The following is a 21,674-nucleotide window of genomic DNA, read 5'->3' on the forward strand; positions in this document are numbered from 1 at the left end:
TCTGTGCTATCACAGAAACTGAAATGCGGCTTATTCCGAAAGATAAAAAAATTATACTTTACCATTAATTGATAATACAAGAATGGTAAGATTACTCACGACGTTACAGACCACACACGAGCTAAAGTATAAAACAGCAATTCCTAATTTACAGCCCCCTGTTTTTATCGCGTCGTGCCCAACGTTCCCGATTCAGTGTAGGAACAGTGCAGGAAGAGTGTAAGAAGGACGAGTGGCGTGAAAATTATACAGCCATTGTTAACGCGCGTTTCGTCTTGGATCTTCCAATCTTTCCGACGACGCTGCTTTAACCCTTCGGGAATCGATAACAATCAACACTCCCTTTAAGACACCTATTTGATTTACAAGGAATCGAATAAATCACGCGGCAGATATTTCAATCTGCTGGGTGGACGATCAAAGGTAGCTGCGCGTAGTTGAAAAATTGATCGATTCATCGTTTGTTCGGGGGATGTTAAGGGGTGGGCGACGGTCGTGGTGAAATGACGCCGCAGCGCGCGGCGATAGAAATTGCGGGACGCAGCGAAGTATGATTGTTGGCGAGACGAGGAACAACGAATCTTCCTCTGACTCACCCTTGTGTCACCCCGATCACCCTGATCCGTCGAGCAGAAAGGACTGTTGAATGCTTCCTTGGTCCTTCCGTCTTGCGTCTGATGACGCGATACCCGACGATACTCGTTTCCATCGATGGTGACTCGTCGAGGAAAGCTTGCCTCCCTCGTATAATGGAAAAACGATTTCCAAGGGTCGATCTTACCCTCTCCGAGAGTATTCGAGAATTTCCCGAGACGCAGAGTTCGCGTGCAAATTATTACTACCTATGTACATACGATAATGTTGGTCAACGAACCCTTCCGACGATAGCGACGGATCAATTGAAATGCACCCCTCGCGTACTGCGTAACCCGTACCTAATCCGTCGTTATCCTTCCAAAGGGGAAAGTCGATTTTCTTGGCCAAAAGCGGAGCCTTCGCCCGGAAGGGCAAGGGTATCGGGCTTCGAAGAAGGCTAAGCGACGGGCGAAGCTGGGATTCCAAAGGCGATACGTTGAAATTTTTCATAATTATCAATTACTCTGATTTCTTAACTACTACACGGGGCTTCTCTGACAGTGCGTCGAATGGAAAGCAGCTCGGCAGGACCGCGGCAAACGCCACTTCCCGCCTGCCGGCATGGAAATTCATCTTCTCCAAGACCGCGGAAATATTTATGGGGATGGAGCAATCACGGGAAACGGTATGGTATATTCGCCCAGAGACCGAGAAACGAGATCATTTCGTTAAGTGTATTCCTCGCTAACAACTTTCCGAATCACGAAAGAGCCGACTGACGTTTAAATCAGTGATGTCGCGGGGCTGAAAAATTAACGGACAGAAGTTTGAAGTTAAAGGTGTCGCGTGGCTACAGAGGCCACGCTAAGTTTCCTCGATTTCGACGAGAGAACTGTCATCCCCATCTGGCTTCCTTCCAAGTGGGAGCAGTTGATCGGATCAGCTTAGCTTAGCCTGGGTCCTGTGACGATACGTTTCAGCCGAAAGTGAATTCGTTGGGCACATTTGCCGGCGAGTAATTTTTCCGCGCCAAGCTGCCGGATTAAACGTTACTCTCGCCTCTCTCTCTCTATTGAACGAAGCGGGCATAAAATGACGAGCGCGTTAGGGAGTCGTGGAAAGGAATAATTAGAACAGGCGTGTGGCAAAGGACGCGTGGAAGGGTCGCACCTATTCCCCGAGCGGCTATAGTATTGTGGTGCTTTGGTACATCCCTCGGTTCGGCCCGATTGTTTGGGGGTGCGCACGCGTGTTTGCGCGCACGCGCTGAAAATTGCCTGATAACGGCGGGCGCCGGGCGCCCCGAGTGCTTCAGTTCTGGCCCAAACGCCGTTACGTTGATACGTCTTCATCGATCACACCAACCACTTCTCCTTACTGTCTCTGACCAATTATTCCTTACGGTCGTTTCCTATCGACAAAAATTCACCGCGACAGAATGAAATGCCGATTACTCGTCGCGACGAAAGCCGCGCCTACGAGACACTCGCGATTCCCGCGCTTCGCGATACCGATTAGTCGGTCACGGTCAGCCGCATCCATTCGCACGATTAACAAATAGTTGCGACGCTTAACAATCGCCAGCAGGCGGCCGTAACTATTCCCCCGAGTCTTCGCAAAGAATAACCGTCTTCTCTGTAGAAGGTCACCGGTCGTTTTGCGTCGTTCGATAAGAACCGCCGTTTGGGGTAGCAGCTTAGATCGTAGTTACTACATAAACATGCGCAGCTATCCGGCGAATAATTAGTGGTATTCTCTGGATTTCGCTTCGACCAATTGGGAAGACGCATTGAAGACTGTGAAGAAGACTCTTTGGACGGCGAATCGAAGCCACGTTACTCGGATGTTTGGCATTTAAGAAAAGCTGGTGGAGGGACGAAGCAGCCCCAATCGATGCGTTAAAAGAAGAAAAGAAAATTGGATCTTCGGTCGACCAGTCGACGATGCGGACGCGGTGAGGCTCGCGATCATCCCGATCGAAAGTTCCTGCAAGTTAACTGGCTACCCTAGGACAATGATGCTCCTTCTGCTACTCTTGCTGCTACCGTTGCGGACACCTGCCTCCGGTAAGTCGATATCTCTATTAATGTCGCGTTATTTCTGTGTTTTGGGCTGTTCGTCCCGAATCATAATAATGCTCCGAAACACTGGAAGCGTTAGAGCTGCGCGCGTGACCGATAGCCGGTTGCGCGAAGTCACGCTACTAAATCCATGGCAAATTAATGCGGCCTAGCATTGTATGCTAAAATTCGCGCGTTCGCCGAACCCGATTTAGCATCGTCTACCGCGAGGGTGATCGCAGAGCTTTACAGTTTCGCACGGTTGAAAGACAGCGCGTCGTCGAAACATTGCGCCAAAGCACGCGTGATTACGTACCAGTTAGGTACTCGTTACGTCTCAGTAACTATTCAAAGTTCAAACCACCGCGAGTCCTCTCTGCAACTCGGCTGCTGTATTTAAATCCGTACGATTTCTCTGTCTTGCCTGTGCTCCTCTTTTATTTAATTTCCAATTGTTTTTCTCACTGACAACAAGCTCCCGGCATCCGCCAGAAAATTTGCTACGTCCGTCCGAAATGAACTCGGTCATCCTCAGCATCGATTCACAGATCTTCGTGCATCATGTACGAGCTATCGATCCCGCCAGCGCCGCATGCAGATACGAAAATACCAGAATAGAAAACAAAGGTGGAATATAGATATCGATACTCGTGTGCGGGGACGCACGCGTACGTAAATTCGAGTACAGCCGCGAACGAGCTGCGTAAAACGTTGCTCGGTGGATCGACACTGGTTTTCTCGGTCAAATTTTGAACCGAACAGTGCCACGCGAAGGTTGAACCGATGACATTCGCACTTGACCGTAATCAGGGGACGTGATATCGCTATGTCGCGTGCAACCTCGCTCTCACGTGATTCCAATGCAGGGTAAAAATCGATACTGCCCTATGGTCGAGTTTGCACGTCTACGCGTATCTTGTTTACGTCAGCCCTGCCGCGATTCATCTTTTCGTGCGCCACCAGCAAGAGACGATTTCAAGATATCGCGTGCAACCGGTAGCGCGCAATTACGCGCTCTAGACGAAGATTAATAAAGCAACTATGAACTATAGGTATCTATTTTATTCGCGAGCCATTGCCGGTCCCTTGGCGGCAACGTGCTCCTTCCTGCAGCTACGATCAACGATTTTTCCATCGATCTTGGATTCTCCTATGCGACGCTAAATATGTAGTTACGAGTATATGCTGTTTGTCGATAAGTTCATTAGCGCGCCGTGGCATCCAGCTCGTCTCTGCGAGCACGATTAATTACACGATTCCACGCGTGTGCACGCGCTGGTGTCTCGCGGAAATGTACAAGCATGCAAAGTGGTAATTTAATAGATGCGAAACACGCCAACGTTGTCGATCGCGTGGAAGACGTTCGAAGATTAGCAGCAGGATTTTATCGATCGATTATTACCCAGGCATTCTCAACAGCTGCCCAGCGTCGCCCGCCGTCGCGTCCAAGGGACGATTACTCGATATAATGCACAATCTCTCCCCGCTTCGTCGCTGCTTTCGATCCCCTTCGGACAATGCTCGGCTCCGAAGCCAGAGACGCGATAAAGTTATAAAACGAATCGATTCTGCGTGGTGTTTGCCGAGCTATCGAAGCGGTAGGATCGTTTACATTCAACTACAATAGTTTCCTTTGTCAACCAGGAGGATGCGATCGCGCTCTGGATCGCCGATCCGGTTGTCGGGTGCCGAACCCAGCTACGTAAACGCGACACCTCTGTCGCCCGTTCGCAACGACAGTTTTCTATCCGCCTGTGAATTTTCAGCGGAGAAAAGGAAAGTCGATCGACTCGACTGAACGCATTGCACAATTACCGAGGTGGATAGTAGTGGCGAGCACGACACGGTCGAAATATGAGTTCACCGTACGTACGGTCGATAAAGTCCAAGAGCGACAGGAACGAACCGACGATGAAACAAACGTTAATTCTAGCAGCCTTGCACGCGCCCGATCAACGCTCCCAATCCTCCTGCCCGCGCGTATGCACCTACACGCGAACGAGAACGCGCAGTTCGCTGCCGTCAAGGAGCCGGCTCGTGATCAGAACCCAATTCCCGATCAGTTTAGGAAAAAACACCAAATAATAAGCTTATTATGATACAAATTGATTCTAGCAAATTACTAAGCAATTACGAAGTATTTTGAAATTTATACGCAAAATTTGATAGCTCACAGTGAAACGTGCGGAGCTGATCAGAAACTGCTCCCTTTGCACTTTTCACTCTCAAAGTTAAATTATAAAATGATCCTTATTATGCGTGCACTTTTTTAATACCAAATTAAAGATAAAACATAGATTTACTGAAATAACAAAAAATCTTTTAAATTTGGTTGTCTTCCATTTACACGTTTAAAAAGCCGCGGTAGTTACTCTTAAGTGATTAGGAACTGGGTCCTCGACGGTATTGCAATAAGCATATCGTCGACGATAGTGCAAAACCGCGTATAAGCAGTTTGTAAATACCGCGGTTCTGCATTTTACCGATTTTACAGGAGGAAGAACAAAACTTAATATTTCAGCCATTTTAAGGGGGTTTTCTTTGACTGAACTTTTTTGGGACAGCTTTAGCACTCTTCGTAATAAATACTAACATCAATTCGTCATAAAAATGCTTAATTTCTGTGTAAAGTCACTTTCACGCACCAAACGCGCCGTCACTTCACCTGATTTCTCTGCAAATGCGCGGTTTTGCCGCTAACTTGCTAAGAGAGCCAGATTCACGGTACCCTTGAACCTTCTGGTTCCGTTGGTAAAAAGGCCTCTTCCTATCGGCTATTTCACATGGCGTGACTTTTAAAAAAAGCGAAACAGCGCTTGGCACCCGTGGGCGCGAAATCTCAATTTTGCTACTTTTGCAGATACGCGGTATTTACAAACTGCTCATACGCGGTTTTGCGCTATCATCGACGATATCCCACCTCGAGACACATTGGCCCCTGGTCTGACCGCTTGTACATTCTGTACTACGAGTATTCCTTACCACTCCATTGTAATAGAATATCAGGAATCGTCGGGAAGGTAAATACTGTGCCTCGTACCCGGTCGGGAACATCCCACTGCACTTGAGCAACATCTCTGTTCTCCCCGAAGCGAAGCGGCTGCATCTCCTTGGTGAAATGTTGAACATGCGCTTATCGCGTGGCTCTTCGAATGTTGAGAAACGCTAGCCTTCGCGCTACAGAGCTTGCAGGTATCCGCCAAATTGCTGGACCAGTCGCTGTTGCAAAGAAAAACGAAACGTTCTCGTTGGTGCCCTGTTCGCTAAAGCGAAAAAGTAGCGGCCAGATTGCCAGCGGTGAAATACGAACGTCAAACATCGCGTGCAACGCCGAAATCGTTAATCAAGACGGGTCTTGAAAGCCACCCTCGCCCTTACTACAGCTACCGATTCGTAATCAGAAGGAGGAGGTCGCGGCCGGGTCATTATGCGCGCTTTTCGACTCACGAGGTTCCAGGGAATCGATTCTCAGCGATGAACGCTCAAGGTATTACTTATCCAAAAACAGGAGCTCCGATTACTCGAATTTCGAAGCGCAAACGACCGCTGGTTTTTCCAGGCCTTGGTAACAGTTTCTCGGAAGGAAAATCTAGTTAGCGACGACGAGGACGACGGCTAATGTTCCTCGAAACGTTCCAAGCGTTACGAACGATCCAAAGAAAGGACATTTCGGTACACCTATCGTAAACGGTTCTTACTCGTAGTATCGGAGACAAATCTTATCGATCGATGTACTTACCTACCTCGTATTTGCCGTTCACATTTGCGCCTGTCGTACGCTTACGCGGGTAGGTACCCCATGAGCCGGCTCAACTCGGTTCCTTGCTCGCGAGAACCGTAGCTTTTCAATTTAATCCAGACATTCCATACTTCCCTAGCCCTTGTTTTCCCTTATCGTAATCTCCGCGCTATTTTAATCTCTCTCTATGTGTACCTGCGCGGTTGCGCCCCAATCGCCCGCCGATTGTCGCCGTTGCTTTTCCTTCACTCGTGATACAATGGGGAGGATTGCTGCCTCGTTTACTAACATTTCGGTGCTCGTCCGCGTCTCCTCCCCGAACAATCTCCGCGAATATTTACTCCTCGCGAACAAGAGGCGAGGAAAGCAAGCTAGGCGACGCGACGGGACATTGATGCAACAGTAAGCAATCCTGCGTTGGTTTGCACGGCATCTCGCGTTTTCCCGCATAATTCGTTAACGATGTAATTTAATCTATGGCTTGCTAGGGAAGACATTAGTATGGTATACAGTATGGTATATAGGTGAAGCGACATCGACGATCCCACGGGGATCTCCGTGCTCTCTGCCACACCCCATAACCCAAATACTGAAGCTACCAGCAACCGCTTTGCTGAATATTCTTTTCGACGCGTGTTTAGCAGAGATGCTTCCCACTAAACCAACAATCGATCTTCTAAATCTAGAGATCTACGCATAACAAAATTCTTTCCCGCGAGTCTGCTCGGTACCTACTTAACGAGAAACAACGTCTAATTTAAAAGTCTAAACGTCGAGACTGCCGTTCGAGGAAAAGTGGACAGTTGGCTGGTCGAAAACAAGTTCGTGGAGGTTTCCATTGGGCTCGACGAGTAGGTGTGTATGTATTAAGCATATGCTAATATCGAAGCTCTAAAGCCGGCGTTAATTAAATACAGATCCAACAAGCTGCGAGCCTCGCTCTGCGTCTGCCGAGAGGCCAGAGTGCTTTATTTAAAAAAAAACACGAACTCTAGGGATATACACGTACATGCGCGTGTTTCCTTGACGAAATCAAGACCGCCCGGTACCGATAATGTTCCGCGATAACAGCGTGTCCGCGAAGAAGGACCAGCGTATCTCCGTTTAACCGTAAGAACCCGCGGACAGCGAGCAGAGGCCAGCGTCGGACGAATGGTCGAGCAGTGCTACTGAAACGAGAAACGAACATGTCCGGAGCACGGGCACTGCGCGCTAATTGGGGCCAATCGATCAAATCGATGTCACATATTCGTCAACGTAACATGATAGTAATCAATCAAACCGAAAGCAACCTACCGCGAGCTTTCCTGCCTGAAAATGGCTACCGAGGGCCATGTGCGCGCGAAATTAAGAGATCGAGGAGTCACTGAATGAAGATCGATGACGCCCTGATACCAGTGACGTTCTGAACGCGCGATTCACCAGCGACCTGTGCAACGTAAAAGAGAAAAAAAATGAACGCCGTTAGTTTGTCAGCCGATGTATCGTTTCCACGCTGCATCCGCAACATTATAGCGCGAGATGTATACCGAGTAAACAGAACCGAGGTACATACATGCCCATCCGACTCTGCGCGTCGAACCCTTGTCAACACGTCGCTTAGCCACATATTCCGCGCGCGGGATATAATTACGATAGAATCGAGCATGTCAGTCCCGTTGATCCGAATGGGACTGCGCAAATGCTTCTCCTGCAGTCAGCTTGAAAGTTAAACAGTGACTCGATCAGGCAATTTGTCGACTATTAAGGTTCGTCGTCTTTAGGGGATTGTCAGGAGCATCGGAGCAGTCGTCGCGATGCAATATACGACGCGACCTATTATATCTGTATAGAGCAAGGGAAATCATAACACGGGAAGGAGGCGATTAAAAGTTTCGCGACTTACCTACAGTGGTATGAGAAACCAGAGAAATAGCAGAGACATAGAATTAGCGAAGTTGTCAGTTGGATAATGCATCGTCGTGCTTCGTATTTGGTTTAGGGCTGGGACTATTCGAATAATTTAATATTCGAATGTTTTGCAAGTATTCGAATGCTACGAATAAACTTCGAATATTTGAGTATTCGAAAGTTATTATTCGAATACTATTCGAAATTTATTATTCGAATATTATTCTAAAGTTATTATTCGAATACTATTCTAAAGTTATTATTCGAATACTATTCGAAAGTTATTATTCGAATACTATTCGAAAGTTATTATTCGAATACTATTCGAAAGTTATTATTCGAATACTATTCGAAAGTTATTATTCAAATACTAGTCGAAAGTTATTATTCGAATGCTATTCGAAAGTTATTATTCGAATACTAATCGAAAGTTATTATTCGAATACTATTTGATAGTTATTATTCGAATACTATTCGAAAGTTATTATTTGAATACTATTCGAAAGTTATTATTAGAATACCATTCGAAAGTTATTATTCGAATACTATTCGAATGTTATTATACTGATGTATTCGAATAGTATGGTGTGAAGTGTGTCAAAATTAGCTTACAAGATTTCACCCTGACAAATGAACCTTAAGAACTTGATTTATAATTCACACCATACTATTCGAATACATCAGTATTCGAATACTTAAATATTTGAATAGTATTCGAATACTTGGATATTCGAATAGTATTCGAATACTTAAATATTCGAATAGTATTCGAATACTTGGATATTCGAATTATATTCCCCAAATAATTGAGCAACTGAAGTATTCGAATATTCGAGTACCGAAAAATTCGACAAATAGTCCCAGCCCTAATCTGGTTACGTTACACTCTTTGCCTGAAGAATGCTCCAACACGGCTTATGCCCACGGGATTATACCTTTAGTATAGCTTTCTTCGATTTACGAAACCTTCACGAAATACGTGCAACTGTCCCGTGCGATTCTCATCTTTCCTCCCTACCCTGTCACCCCTTCGCTGCCTCTACCGACACCTTTCCTGCGACTTTTCTTTTTACCCTGTTAATATCGTTTCGAGACCGATGATAAGTTTGCCAGGAAATTGGTTCGGGGGTACCCTGGTAAATACGTTCCACGGATTCGATGGCCAATTTGGCCCGTATACGTACACACGTATGTATATCATACATCGAATAGAAAAAGTCGGTAGAGGGTAGTGGCTCCTTAAAAAGTAGGCCGTGTTTACCGTAACTTTGATTAAGCGCTCGGCACCTTATTGCCAGTAAAACTGCCACGAGCTGTTTGCGTTTGCATTGCGGCCTGGAGGTAAACTTATCGAAGGGTATAGAATGGAAGAGGAAAGGACGCATTAAAGGAGCGCTCGAGACGGCGACTTGGTGCTTGGACTACTTGATATACCACCCACGAAACTAATCCATATTCCGGCACGTCCAGCGAAACCAGCCGTTCAATTGTCATTCTAAAAGTGAGACACAGCTTCTCAGCGATATCCGTCACGACCAAGGAACAGCGGGAACGGCAGGAGGGAACTGGAGAGGGCAGAAAAAGGGAGTGCAGAGCGCAGTAAGTTAGTTTCCTGTTGGCCGGGTGGGATCGCGAGGAGGTTGCGATCGTTGACGGACAGTTTTAAGCGAACGCCTCGAAGGGGTTCTGCCCAAAGAGCCAATAGAAATCACCAAAGATTTTGAGAAGGTCGTAAGTTCGTTGTTACGGTGCTTAACAGTTGGTCGGATCATTCGTCGGGGTGTCGAAGTAACCTAAATATAGTTAAGCTATTTCCGAATTCGGCGCGGCGCGTAACGCGTGCCGGTAGAGCGGAGTCGGATGGAATCGAATCGAGGAAAAGGGAGGAAACTCAGAGATAATTTAAGGGACAAGGGCAAACGCGTGCCCGCTATTTATCGGTGCCACATGCGCGCAGGTGTCCAAACGCGCGAGTGATGCATTCCCTCTCGACGCGGCAGGCAACTGTTAACGTAGGATAGTCAATAAGAAACATATATCCCCGACTCGACATGTTTGCACACGTGCGCGTCGCGATCGTACCCGATCGTGCATCGAACAGGATCAAAGAATGCCTGGCACCGACGCGCGGTTCTAGGCGCGAGAGAGTAACCGAGATACCGCTGTACAAGAAACGGTAAAGAGCGACAAAAGCCGTTCCCTAGTAAATTATACGTCTCGTCGGGTCGGCCGAGCCACGGTGGCGAATCAATTTACACGGCGGGTATGTACGAGGATCCACCGAGGAACAGTGTCCGTACGCGTGCTCGACTTGGGGTGGCTCACGCCAACTTCAACTTCAACTTCAACTCGAACACGGAAGGTCCTTGGCGATCGGCCACTCATTGTCAGAGGGCTGTGCCGAGTTGTATGGCTGCGCGTATCGTATTCACGGTCTCTGTTTTCGGGAATTGTAACTCGATGTGCGAATAGGGTTTCCAGGTGGAACGATCTCGCGCCGGCGGACCTAGACCGAGTTCTCCGCTTTTCTACACCGCTTCTAGTTTCCTCCGACCTAGTTGCAACGGCAGCTAAAAGTATTCGGCGAAAACTCGCTCCTCGGCTGGTCAACGGTCGTAAAAGCGCTTAATAAATCCGTTGGTTCGCGCTCGCACTCGCATGCTTCTTTCGGAACGCCGGAGTATAATTCTCCAGGTTCTCGGACGATTCCTGACATTAACGGCTGACGCGACCGATAAAGTGGGATTACGGATGACAGTTACGGGAGACTCGGTTGGGTAGCGCGTCGTTCCTCTAGCTAGGGGCTGACCGTAAACTGCCTTCGATCCAGATAGTTCAGTCGACTGTCATTGTCTTTACCATTCTTACCTAGACTTTCAGGTGAAGTCCTTTCGCGCTGGTGTGTTGCGAGATATTCGACTCGATTTGCAAGTAACTCGTTCCGCGAACATGGCGAGGTATAAGCGAGAGCGTATTAATATGCATCGAAGAGGCGTGTACGCAACGCGTCGCGGATACTTTGGATTTAACACAGCTTTCGCGTGACCAACCCAACGGGCCGTAACTGCATGCTTTGCCGTTCGCCCTCGCCCTCGCTCTTAGTATTAGGTACCCTCGCTCATTCCCCTGCACACGTTGCTGGAAAAAGTCTGCCACCGAAATATCTTCCTTCCATTCCCTTTTCACAGAGCACCCTCGTTCTCTCGTCAACTCGCTTAAACGCGGTCCAACTATCAGGCTGGCTCTCGACGATGAGAGCTTCCTTAACCGTTCTCCTTTTTGCGATCTTTCTCTCTTTACCATGCCAGATATCGTAAACGTTTTCTGTCCGTGCCTCGTTCGAGACGGACCGTTCCGATATCAGGAACAACGGGAAGCAGTGTAACGATCTTTCGGCAAACTCTCGAGAACTTCTGTACACGCGACGCGACGCAGCGGAGAGCGAAATGTCACGTAGCGATCGAAACACTGACGGCTACACGCTAGGATCGAATTGCGCGCCTACCGTACACCGCACCCCGTACACTGGGGGCATTTTCAAACCGTGGTTCCCTTGCTATCCATCGTTCGATCGGAGAGTTAATATCCTTCGAGTATCGCCGAGCCGCGTAAACGCTGGCGCGAACCCCATAGCCTCGGTGATAACGATTACGCAGGCTTCAAGGGGAACGCGTTCCGCCAACGCCAACTCGGCCGCGGTGCATCGCGTGCACATACATTTCACCCACAGGAACGTTCGTAATCTCGCCCCGCGATCCTTTCGCCCGCAACGAGCGCGATCTCTCGACAAAACATTAACTACCTTCTCTGTATCGATTAAACGCTCACCTTGACACAGGTTGTTTCCACGAAACTGACCGTGCGTGAACCCTCACCGTTGAACTTTTGCCTAGAGCGCCTAGACCACTGTCACGAGACCGCGCGGCCAAGAATTCCAATCGAAAACCGCTCGTCCACCTTCAGCCTAGTTGCAACACGTACCGGCTGTACGGCCGGCATCAACAGCCGTAAAACGCGACTCGCTCGAATGAAAAACGTGACCCGCATTGCGTACCGTTACGTTCATCCTTATCATTCCAGAAAAAGATTTCGCCGGCAATGCGGCGGCCCCTTATTTCGCGAAAGCTTCCGTAATTGCGTTTTAAACGGATGGTCGCGCGTTCGCGTCGCTTTATCGAGCGTTCTTCCGCGAATCCAGCTGGCTCGGTAAATCACCGTGATAAAATTCGCGGCGCTGCGTCCTGCTCGTCGTTATTCAGATGCAGAAGTTGGGCACAATCCCGACGCGCGACCCCTTCCCGCCTACCTTTCCAACCCTTTTATTGCAGCTTTCGAGGAAGCCGGACCAAGGTGACGACTCTAATAGCCAGCCCGGCGTGCCCTTGTTTCAGAATTGTACTTTCCACAATCAGATTTGACCCTACGGCTGCCTTATCTAACGCGAAACTATAGCAAATCCTCATGGAACGTGAAGCTGTTGGAGCTGAGGACGCTTCGTAACGACTCGACGGAACCGAAGCACGCAAGCTACCGCGTCACCGTGCCCCGCCAAGAAATCGTTTCGATAGATCCGGACACGAGGAGCCTGATGCTGCGAGGTCCTCTGAAACAAGGTAAGCCTGCATTGCTTCGCGTACCGCACTGCGCACAGTCCAGCGAACTCTACCCCTGTCTCGTTGTTTGCGAAGACGAATCGGGATACGGTACGATCGTGATTGTGGCCAAGGAGAGCGCCAGCAACGAGGCTGTCTTGGAGATAAAAGTTCAACCGATACCCGTAGACGGGGAGGAAATTAATTGCACGGACTACGTTGAGGTAATTACACGCTGGCCGCGGAGGCTGGATCTGTTCTTACGTTCAACGTCCTTACATTGCAGGACATGTGCTTCTGGAACGCGTCGAGATACAAAATTTACGAGAACCAGCCGGTCACGATGATCGGTGCTCTCGGGCCAGGCTTCTACGGCGAGATTTGCCCAAGCTTCCGCGTCACTGGCTACAAGCTGCTCAATGGCAAGTGCCACTATTTCGCTTGTTCGCGAACGTTATTCCAATACGCGCGACAATCGAGCGACTAGTCGTAAATTATTTAACCGAAAATCCCAACCATCTCGGATTTTTTCACATAGAAGTCTCTCCTCCCCCTGTGGAGGTGTTCCTCTGCGATAGGGGAGAAATTAATAACCTCGACGAACGCGGAGCCATCCGGGGAATTTCTCGATCCACCAAAGACCGAACCGCGTGATTAATTGATCATCCGGGCTCGTCCGAGCACGCGAATAAATCTCTGGGAAATGTGCGCGTTGGAATTCGTGGCAGGCAAAACGTTCGCAGAAAGGGTGAATGACGCGGGAACGCGGCCGATAATTTTTAGGTACGGAATACTTTCACGTGACGAACGACACGCTGTTCGCGGACTCGTCTCTGGACAGAGATTCGTGGGGTCCACCGGGAGGTCCGGGTCCGCGAGTCGCCGTTCAAGTTCAGTGCGTGGTCTGGGAGGAAACCACCGGGATACAGTACGCCCCGGTGAGAGTGCTGACCGTGGATGTGTTGGACCAGGACGACAACCCTCCGATGGCGCAGGGGAACAATTCCATCGCGATCACCCTTCGGGAATTTACCACGGTAAGCGGACGGAACGGACGTTGGACAGGCTACGAGCTACGAGCGCTAGGATCGCGTTAGCGTTCACCGGTAATCTCGATTCTTCTCGTCGCAATGGACAGGGAAGACGGCGGATAAAGAATCGGACTTAATCAGTGCCGCATTGTTCTCTGGATCGTTTTCGGCATTGTTTTGGATAGCGGACGTGAAAAGACGCGGAAACGACGAAAGAATCTCGAGGAAGGAGGGAAAGGATAGGCGCGAGAAGGAAGCAAAGAGCTTCGGGGTTTGATCTTGATTAAGCTCGGATCTCTTTTCCCTTCGGCCGTCTGTCTCTGTACAATCCTCTCCCACCCCTCGCTTGCTCCATCGCACACAAACACGCGCGCGGGACTCTCTCGCTCGTTACCTCGCTTTTTCCCCCGGCAGGGATCAAAGAAACACCGTAACTCGCTAACGCGCTCGGGGCCTGCCGGCGAGGAATCTAATCGCAAGGAATCGCGCAAACTTACACTCGTGTTTCGCATGACCACCGAATTCGTGTCGCTGACAGGGTGACAAACTGGTGGACGACAACAGCCTGATACTCAAGGATGCTGATGCCAAGAGCAGCAACCGTTACACTGTTCGTATCCTCGGGGACACCCACGACGCTCTAAACGTTACCTACAACACTGTGCTGATAGAGGCACCGAAAGGCATCCCTTACACCGCGATATTTACAGGTTAGTCTCGCTGCCTCCCACCCGCAACGACAGTTCGGACTCTATCGGGCCGCAGATCGCATCCGTCATCCTCTGTTCCAGGAATTTCGGCGAAAACCACTCTGCTACCAAAGTCTCCTTACCGCGTGACGCTTCAGGTGAAGGACGAGTCGCTTATTCCAGGATTCGGCGAGGACACGGTCAGTGGAGGGTTTATACATATAATTCGCTGTAAATTCTATCCACCTGCCCGCATGTGATATACGACCGACGCGAGATGGGAAATAAAATCGACTAGGGAGACGTACTGCTAGCGAACAGATCATACGGTGGACGAAACGTTACGTTTTCCGTGGCCCGTATTGCACCGAAAGAGAAAGCTCGTGGGGGTAGATAACGCGGGGAAAGGACGCCAGGTGGTTCTCGATCAATCGACCGTTACCAAATGAAAGCAACTCGGAGGATAAGAGTCGTCTACCCTGCGACGACGAATCCTCGACGAGTCAATTACAAGTTTTTTCCGAGTGTTCTCTTTCCCTCTCCCTTCATCCCTTTCAAAGAAACCGTCTGAAAGCGGCGCGTCCGTAAACTCCGTTCCCTGCGACCCTCGTCGAAAAGTTCAGCTTCCATCCCCTGTTGCGTTCAGGAGACGCACTTTCCTTTCGAGTGTAGAGAGACGTTTTCTTACGATGGAAATCTCGATCGACCGGCCGACGTTAGGTCGGACTTATCCCGTTAACAAAGAGGATGCAATTAAACGCACCCTGTACCGTTTGTTCATCCATATCCGCCGGTATAATCGCGGCTCGTTAAACAATTAGATAGGAAAAAGCTGCGAGAGAAGGTTCGGTGGGCGCGGTTTCAACCCCTGTTCTACGGATCCGGTTAAGCGGGAATTAATGGGAGCCGTTTCGCGTGGAAATTACGCGATAGTCGCCGCGTGGGCGGAAGCCTCTTATTATGTCCACAGCGGACTACCGCTTTAAACATTCTCGTCCTATCTTCAACGCCCACGGACCAAAAAATTCGGCGAAACGCTCGATCCTACGCGCTTCTTCTTTTATCGCGATTTATCGGATTCGCCGAATTTAACGGGGTCCTATCGCGCATCGCCTGATCGAGCGAACCGTACGTTCGTTGCGTTCGAATAATCAGCTGGCAAATACCCAGGGGTGACCTGATCGAAATTAATGAACGAAACGACGTGTCTTCTCCACAGCTGAACATCACGCTGACTTTCTACGGGCCGGAGCACCGGGCGACGACCACGACCGTGTCCTCGGTGTCGAGCAGGCAGCAGTTCTTTTATCCTTTGAGCGCGAAAGTGGTTCGGCTCGCGTCTCGTTACTCGCGAATAGCGAAACCGTCGAGCGAACCACATTCCTCGGTGAGCTTCAGCATCCACGGCTCGAACGCGTTCGCCATCACCCAGAGAGGAGGGATCGTCTACGTGGCTGACGAGGATCTACTCAAGAGGGAGCCATCGAGTTTGCCGTAAGTCGCGGACTCGCGAGCAACACCTCTCGCCTGTCCACGTCACCGACCGACTCCATTCTCCTCGAAGCAATCTAACGACCCATCGGCTCCTCTCCTTAGGCTCAAGATCAAATGGAGCGGTAAAGATCGCGTCGTCTTCTCGAAGACCTTAAGGGTCAACCTGATGACCGTGGCAGCGTCCAAGGTGGACGCCTGCAATCGCACGGAAGACGAACAGTCGCATTCGTGTGCCAACGCGGAAACACCGGAGGACTGCGAATCCAGCTGCGGCATCGCCAGCGGACACTTTAGGTTGAATATATTTCTGCTCTGTCCTCCTGCGCCGTGGCTCGTGGATCCCTCCCAGCATCGTGTGCAACTGTGCATGCGACTCCCGCGAGATTACTTTGTCACTTCGGTATTTCGAAATATTTCTCCGCTCGTATTTCTATGTCCTCGTTCCTCCCTCGATGGTAACCACCGCTTTCGCTTCGATCCTGCTTCTCTCGGACGAGTGCTCCATCTTTAATGCGTCGATAGCCTCGTTTCTCCCACGCTTCGACGGGCCTCGAAAAGAGTTGCTTGTGAATTTCAGCAAGGGCAACTTCACCGGCCAATGCGTGTGGAGGTGGAACAAACGTTCCAACGAAGTGTCCGTCATGTCGGACCACTATCCGACCTGCTCGCCAGACTTGACTCATTGCCCGGACAACCAGTGCGACGAGCTCGAGAGGCTGGACCCTCGAATTTGCCCGCAGGATTGCACAATAGAGTGTAAGCGAGGCGAGATTCTTACTGTTCCGTGCGCCGACGAATTAGACGGCCGAGAGCAACAGCGAGATTTCACGTTTCAGCGGACGTGCACTTCGCCCACATGAACAAGGGTGATCGGGGCATCAAGAGCGGCCTTGGGACTTGCGCGTGCAACGATATGCTGCAGTGCACCTGTAACGTCGATCGCTTTCGTGCGCGAAACGACAACACTGGCCCCGGCCCCGACGGTAAAGCCAATAAAGATGCAAGGGATGAAAAATTACGAGATCGCGAGAACCAGGTTCTCGTGTCTGGCGCCCGAAAAGGTCCGTCGTCTATCTTACAAGCTCGCGAGCCTGCGCTCTCGCTGCCTTGCTTATTCGTACCCTCTATGTTTCTTCTTAGCATCCAGCGGACCCTGCGGACCGATGTGCATGATCGGCGTGATCGGTGGCAGTTTCTTCGTGTTGATCGCGATCGTCGGTTCCTTCGTCACGTCCAGGTACAGGTAAGCGGTCCTCCGAACGCGGAAATGCGCAACATTTCGATCGGGAGAACGAAACGTGACCGAGAGCGAAACGGTTGCATTAGAATGATGTTTGCGCGGGCAAAATACGCGGGGTCCGTGCAACAGCTGGGGGAATCCCAGCTGGCTAAATCCGAGATACCTTCCGGAACGAGCTCCTTATTCGGCCGACGTTGATCGTTTGCTTAACGAGCGGGCAAACTATCGATAGGGAGCACAATGGGTCCCGGATTCTTTAATACACGTATTTCGGTGACGCGCAGCGGCCACGCTTATCACCCTGCACTATCGATTTCTCTCGAGTCGGACCTTCCTTCTGTCAATGGCTGGGTATAGTCGCGAGCAACCAGTGGCCTGTATTCCTTCCAAAGTGCAGTATTATCGTGCCGGTTTGTAACGGGGAATCGGGATGCAACAGCAAAGCGAGTCCTTTTTTTCGCCCGCGTACCCGAGCAAGTTTCCCAAAGGCTAGCTGCCTACCTACTATCGCGAACGTAAACTACCGCAAGTGCTTCTCTAGCACCCGGCGCAAAATTGAAAAACTTTCTTCTCGTTTACATGGATCCCGCAATTCCTCTTCTGGAAGAAGCATCCCGAGTTTCACGGTAGTTACCGTCGCGTCGTTTGGACTACGACGCGATAAAGATCGTTCGAAACGCGCAGTCAGAACTTTTCGTTTCAGAATGGCTGCGAAAGACTCCCGTCGAGATGGTAAACGAAGAGTGAACGGCGACTCCAACGGAGGTGGTATACTACCCTCCGATTATATCGACAGGGGAGATGGACTACTCATCGGACTGGACACGTTCACCGCGGCGAATCGTCATCTTCTGCTCCCCAAGACGTGTCCGGTACGTGATCCTTATTCGCGCTATCCGTTTCCATTTGGAACTTGATTCTCTTCTAGCCTCGAAATCGATCGTTTCTCGCGAGCCACGCCGAAAGCGTGGCTGCGGCATGGTGTGGCGCGGCGTTAGTATGTAATAACGCGTACGTTGGCTTCCCAAATGTTTCCTCAGCCGGATCCTAAATGGGAGTTTCCGCGTTCGCGACTAACCATCGAGCAAGTGCTGGGCGAGGGAGAATTCGGTCGTGTTTTGCGGGCGAAAGCGATCGACATCGCAGGGATTCCCGGCCCAACGACGGTGGCAGTCAAGACTCTCAAGGAGAACGCCTGTGCCTCCGAGCTGTCGGACTTGCTGTCCGAATACCAGCTGCTCAAGGAAGCTCAGCATCCGAACGTGATCAGACTGCTGGGGGCTTGCACCACTCCCGGAGCTCCGGTCTATCTCATCATCGAATTCGCCGAGTTTGGGTCTTTGCGGTAAGTGCATTCGCTCTTCAAGCATCCTCCTAAAAAAAAAAACGCGCTGTCGAGGAAATGTTGGCCTCTCGGGGATACATACGAACCTAGTACATACCTGCATATATCGGGACGAGCCACTACAGCCCATGGAATTGCGCATTCTGAAATTCCGTCTGCCACAGGACAATAACCGGCCCTCGTAACTTCGCAGTAATTAAATTCTTCCTTCGTCCCGTGAGCTCCGCGGAACGCGAGAAAGAAACACGTGCCAAATACCGGTGGGCAAAGCTAAGGGAACGACGAAACACGGCGGGTCGTCGCGACGCTTAACGTGTAACGTCGCGTCCCGTCCGCGACGCGTCGTCCGATATTACGAACAAGCCGCAGTATTACGGAAACTTTGCAGCAACTACTTGAGACGCAGCCGACACTTGGAATCCGAGGGCAGAAGCGGCGGTGGCTGCTCTTCGATGACCAGCATCGGCCAGGAGCCGCGAAACGTCCAAGTAGAGATGTCGGCCTACACCGTCACGTCCCGCGACATTCTCTCGTTCGCTTGGCAAATCAGCAAAGGGATGGCATACCTCGCCGACATCAAGGTAACAATCTCGTTGTCGAACCAAGCATCCTCGTCGATCGCGCCAAGTCCAAGCTAACGTAGCTGCCCCTGGCCCGGGGAACAGTTGGTTCACAGAGATCTCGCTGCCAGGAACGTGCTACTCGCAGCAGGGAAGGTTTGCAAGATCTCGGACTTTGGCCTGACGCGGGACGTGTACGAGGATGACGCGTATTTGAAACGCAGCAAAGGACGAGGTATCTATCTGTTCCCTTTCCTCCCTTCTCTTTCGCTCGACCGTATCGTTTTGCGACCGCGATGCGTTAGCGGTTAGGACGATACGCTGCCGCTCGTAAACTGTCCAGGGATTTGCGAGGAGGTGGCTTGAACAACAGCCGCGAGTGGAAATCCTCGTTTAATCCAAGATTTTACGGTTGGTTGGTAGTCCCCGTGAAGTGGATGGCACCGGAATCCCTGGCCGATCACGTGTATACCAGCAAGTCGGACGTGTGGAGCTTCGGTATTCTGCTGTGGGAGCTGGTCACGTTGGGCGCCTCTCCATACCCCGGCGTTGACGTGCACAATCTCTACAACTTACTCAAAGCTGGATACCGCATGGAGAGGCCGGCGAATTGCTCCCAACAATTGTGAGTGACCATTTTGCTATCGGAGCACGTGCAGCGTGCAACGCCAACTTTCTCAACTCGTAGGTACAAGCTGATGGTGTCGTGCTGGCATCAAGAACCCGGCATGAGACCGTCCTTCAGAGAGCTCACCAGCCACTGGGAGAAAATCTTGCAGGATAGCGTCGAATACTTGGATCTGAATCCGAGAACCGTCCACAATCAGGCCTACTTCGCCTCTCTACAGGATCTGGACAGTCCAAGCAGTGCGTACGCTTGTACATTTCGCTACTGTTTCTCGCCAGCTGCTGGCACATCTTGTTAAAACCTTCCATTGCAATAGGTTCCGGTAACGATGGCACCGACGTGGTCAATTATCTGGAGAGACCGTCTTTCGACACGGTCACCAAGTGCGACAAAGTCGACAAGCTCCACGCTCTTTGGCAAGAACCTATAGCGTCCTTCCCCGCGGAGCCCGCCAAGCTGTACGTCAACGATCGACCGGCAAGCTTGTACGGTAATCATTACGAGAGCCCGATCAAGCTGAGGAACGCGAGCGTTACCAGCAACAGCGAGAACGATCTGGTCACGCCGACTAACGAACGGCCGCAGTCCTACATCGACATGCAAGGGAAAAAGCCCTCGAATACCGAGGATCTGCTTGTCTTCGCCAACGGTAATAGCAAAGAAGAAGAGGGTAACTGAAGAGAATCGATGAAGCAACTGGAGGATGAAAACCAAACGACTCGAGCGGTATGTAGGTACCTGGCGTCTTCCCTTTGTTCCGCATTGACCGGTGCGGTGATCACATACATCGTCGCGGAACGAGTATCACACCCGGAACGAAGCTATGCAACGAAACGGGATGCGAGCTCGAGGGACGAAAAGTTACACCACCCCAACTTTCCACTCTCGTATCTCGCGACAATCTCGACTCCATCGAACAGACTTTACTTGCGTTTAGAAAGAACTAAACGGCGCGATAACCGCGACAAAGGATTATCGGTACGTCGATATCGCACTGCATTTTCAGAGAAATGCAATTAGATAACGAAGAAGCCTATTTTTAAAAAAACAATTATTTATCTCGTCTACTTAAGTGTACCTACCTGTTTCATTCCGAAGCAAACAGCGCACGCCACTTTCTACTCTTATACTATTACTATTGATACACGCGCGGTAGAACGCATAGGAATGTAACTTTTGCCGGTGAATTGTTACAAACGTTCAAATATGTACCTTGAGGGTGCGCAGACTCTCGTCGGGAACATTCCTCCACTCCACTGTGTACCTACTTAATTTATTCCACTTACATTTTATAATAGTAAATGGCTTCCCACTGACGAATCTTGCCGATGAGAAATCACCATCTCCAAACGGTGATCCCCGCTCACCTTCGGCGAGCTATTAAACGCTTAACAATAAGCTTCCAATTGATCAGTGAATGCTTTTTAACGCACGTGTTTCCTGCTTCCACGTTTACGCTAATATGTAAGTATATGCATAGATCACTGTCGGCTAATTGCTGATTGCGTTTCCATATCTCGTCGTGCGAACAAAAAGTCCCTTCTCTATTTACATACATATGTACAAAGCGGAGCATTCCATTGCGTTAGTTTATTAACACGTGTTCAATTTGTATCGCGATCCGTACTTTTTATTACTTTCCGAAAGTTGACTAGTTTTAGCGACGACGTATACCGCGAGCGTATCTGTTATTATAATACATATATCGTGCCATCGTTATCTCCTTGTACTTACTATACGTGCGACATATAGGTACGTCGCACGCGTTACGTTACATACGAGCGGAATAAAATGAAATGAAATAAGTTGGCTGAAAGAAATGGCTGATTG

At 50.0% G+C, this 21,674-nt stretch overlaps 1 protein-coding gene across 1 annotated transcript; it reads left to right on the top strand.

The window, feature by feature from the left end:
* The first annotated feature begins 1,881 nt into the window (after nt 1-1,881).
* Nucleotides 1,882-21,650, top strand: Ret (protein kinase receptor Ret oncogene). Its single transcript, XM_076819191.1, has 19 exons — nt 1,882-2,642; nt 12,657-12,878; nt 12,954-13,081; nt 13,144-13,279; nt 13,641-13,894; nt 14,427-14,598; nt 14,680-14,777; nt 15,797-16,071; nt 16,174-16,365; nt 16,649-16,827; nt 16,908-17,132; nt 17,212-17,314; nt 18,015-18,183; nt 18,352-18,656; nt 19,045-19,237; nt 19,322-19,451; nt 19,640-19,841; nt 19,905-20,083; nt 20,161-21,650. Exons 1-19 carry the CDS (start codon nt 2,591-2,593, stop codon nt 20,520-20,522), a joined length of 3,576 nt encoding a protein of 1,191 aa, XP_076675306.1. The 5' UTR covers nt 1,882-2,590; the 3' UTR covers nt 20,523-21,650.
* Nucleotides 21,651-21,674: the final 24 nt, after the last annotated feature.

This window comes from Andrena cerasifolii, chromosome 8 (assembly GCF_050908995.1).
Source record: "Andrena cerasifolii isolate SP2316 chromosome 8, iyAndCera1_principal, whole genome shotgun sequence".
Lineage (NCBI taxonomy): Eukaryota > Metazoa > Arthropoda > Insecta > Hymenoptera > Andrenidae > Andrena > Andrena cerasifolii.

Bases quoted from the DNA above. Each gene is read 5' to 3' on its own strand.
- Ret (XM_076819191.1), top strand. From the start codon at position 2,591: ATGATGCTCCTTCTGCTACTCTTGCTGCTACCGTTGCGGACACCTGCC. The intron at 13,895-14,426 runs GTAAGCGGACGG...TGTCGCTGACAG, and splicing joins CCCTTCGGGAATTTACCACG to GGTGACAAACTGGTGGACGA. The intron at 18,184-18,351 runs GTACGTGATCCT...ATGTTTCCTCAG, and splicing joins TGCTCCCCAAGACGTGTCCG to CCGGATCCTAAATGGGAGTT.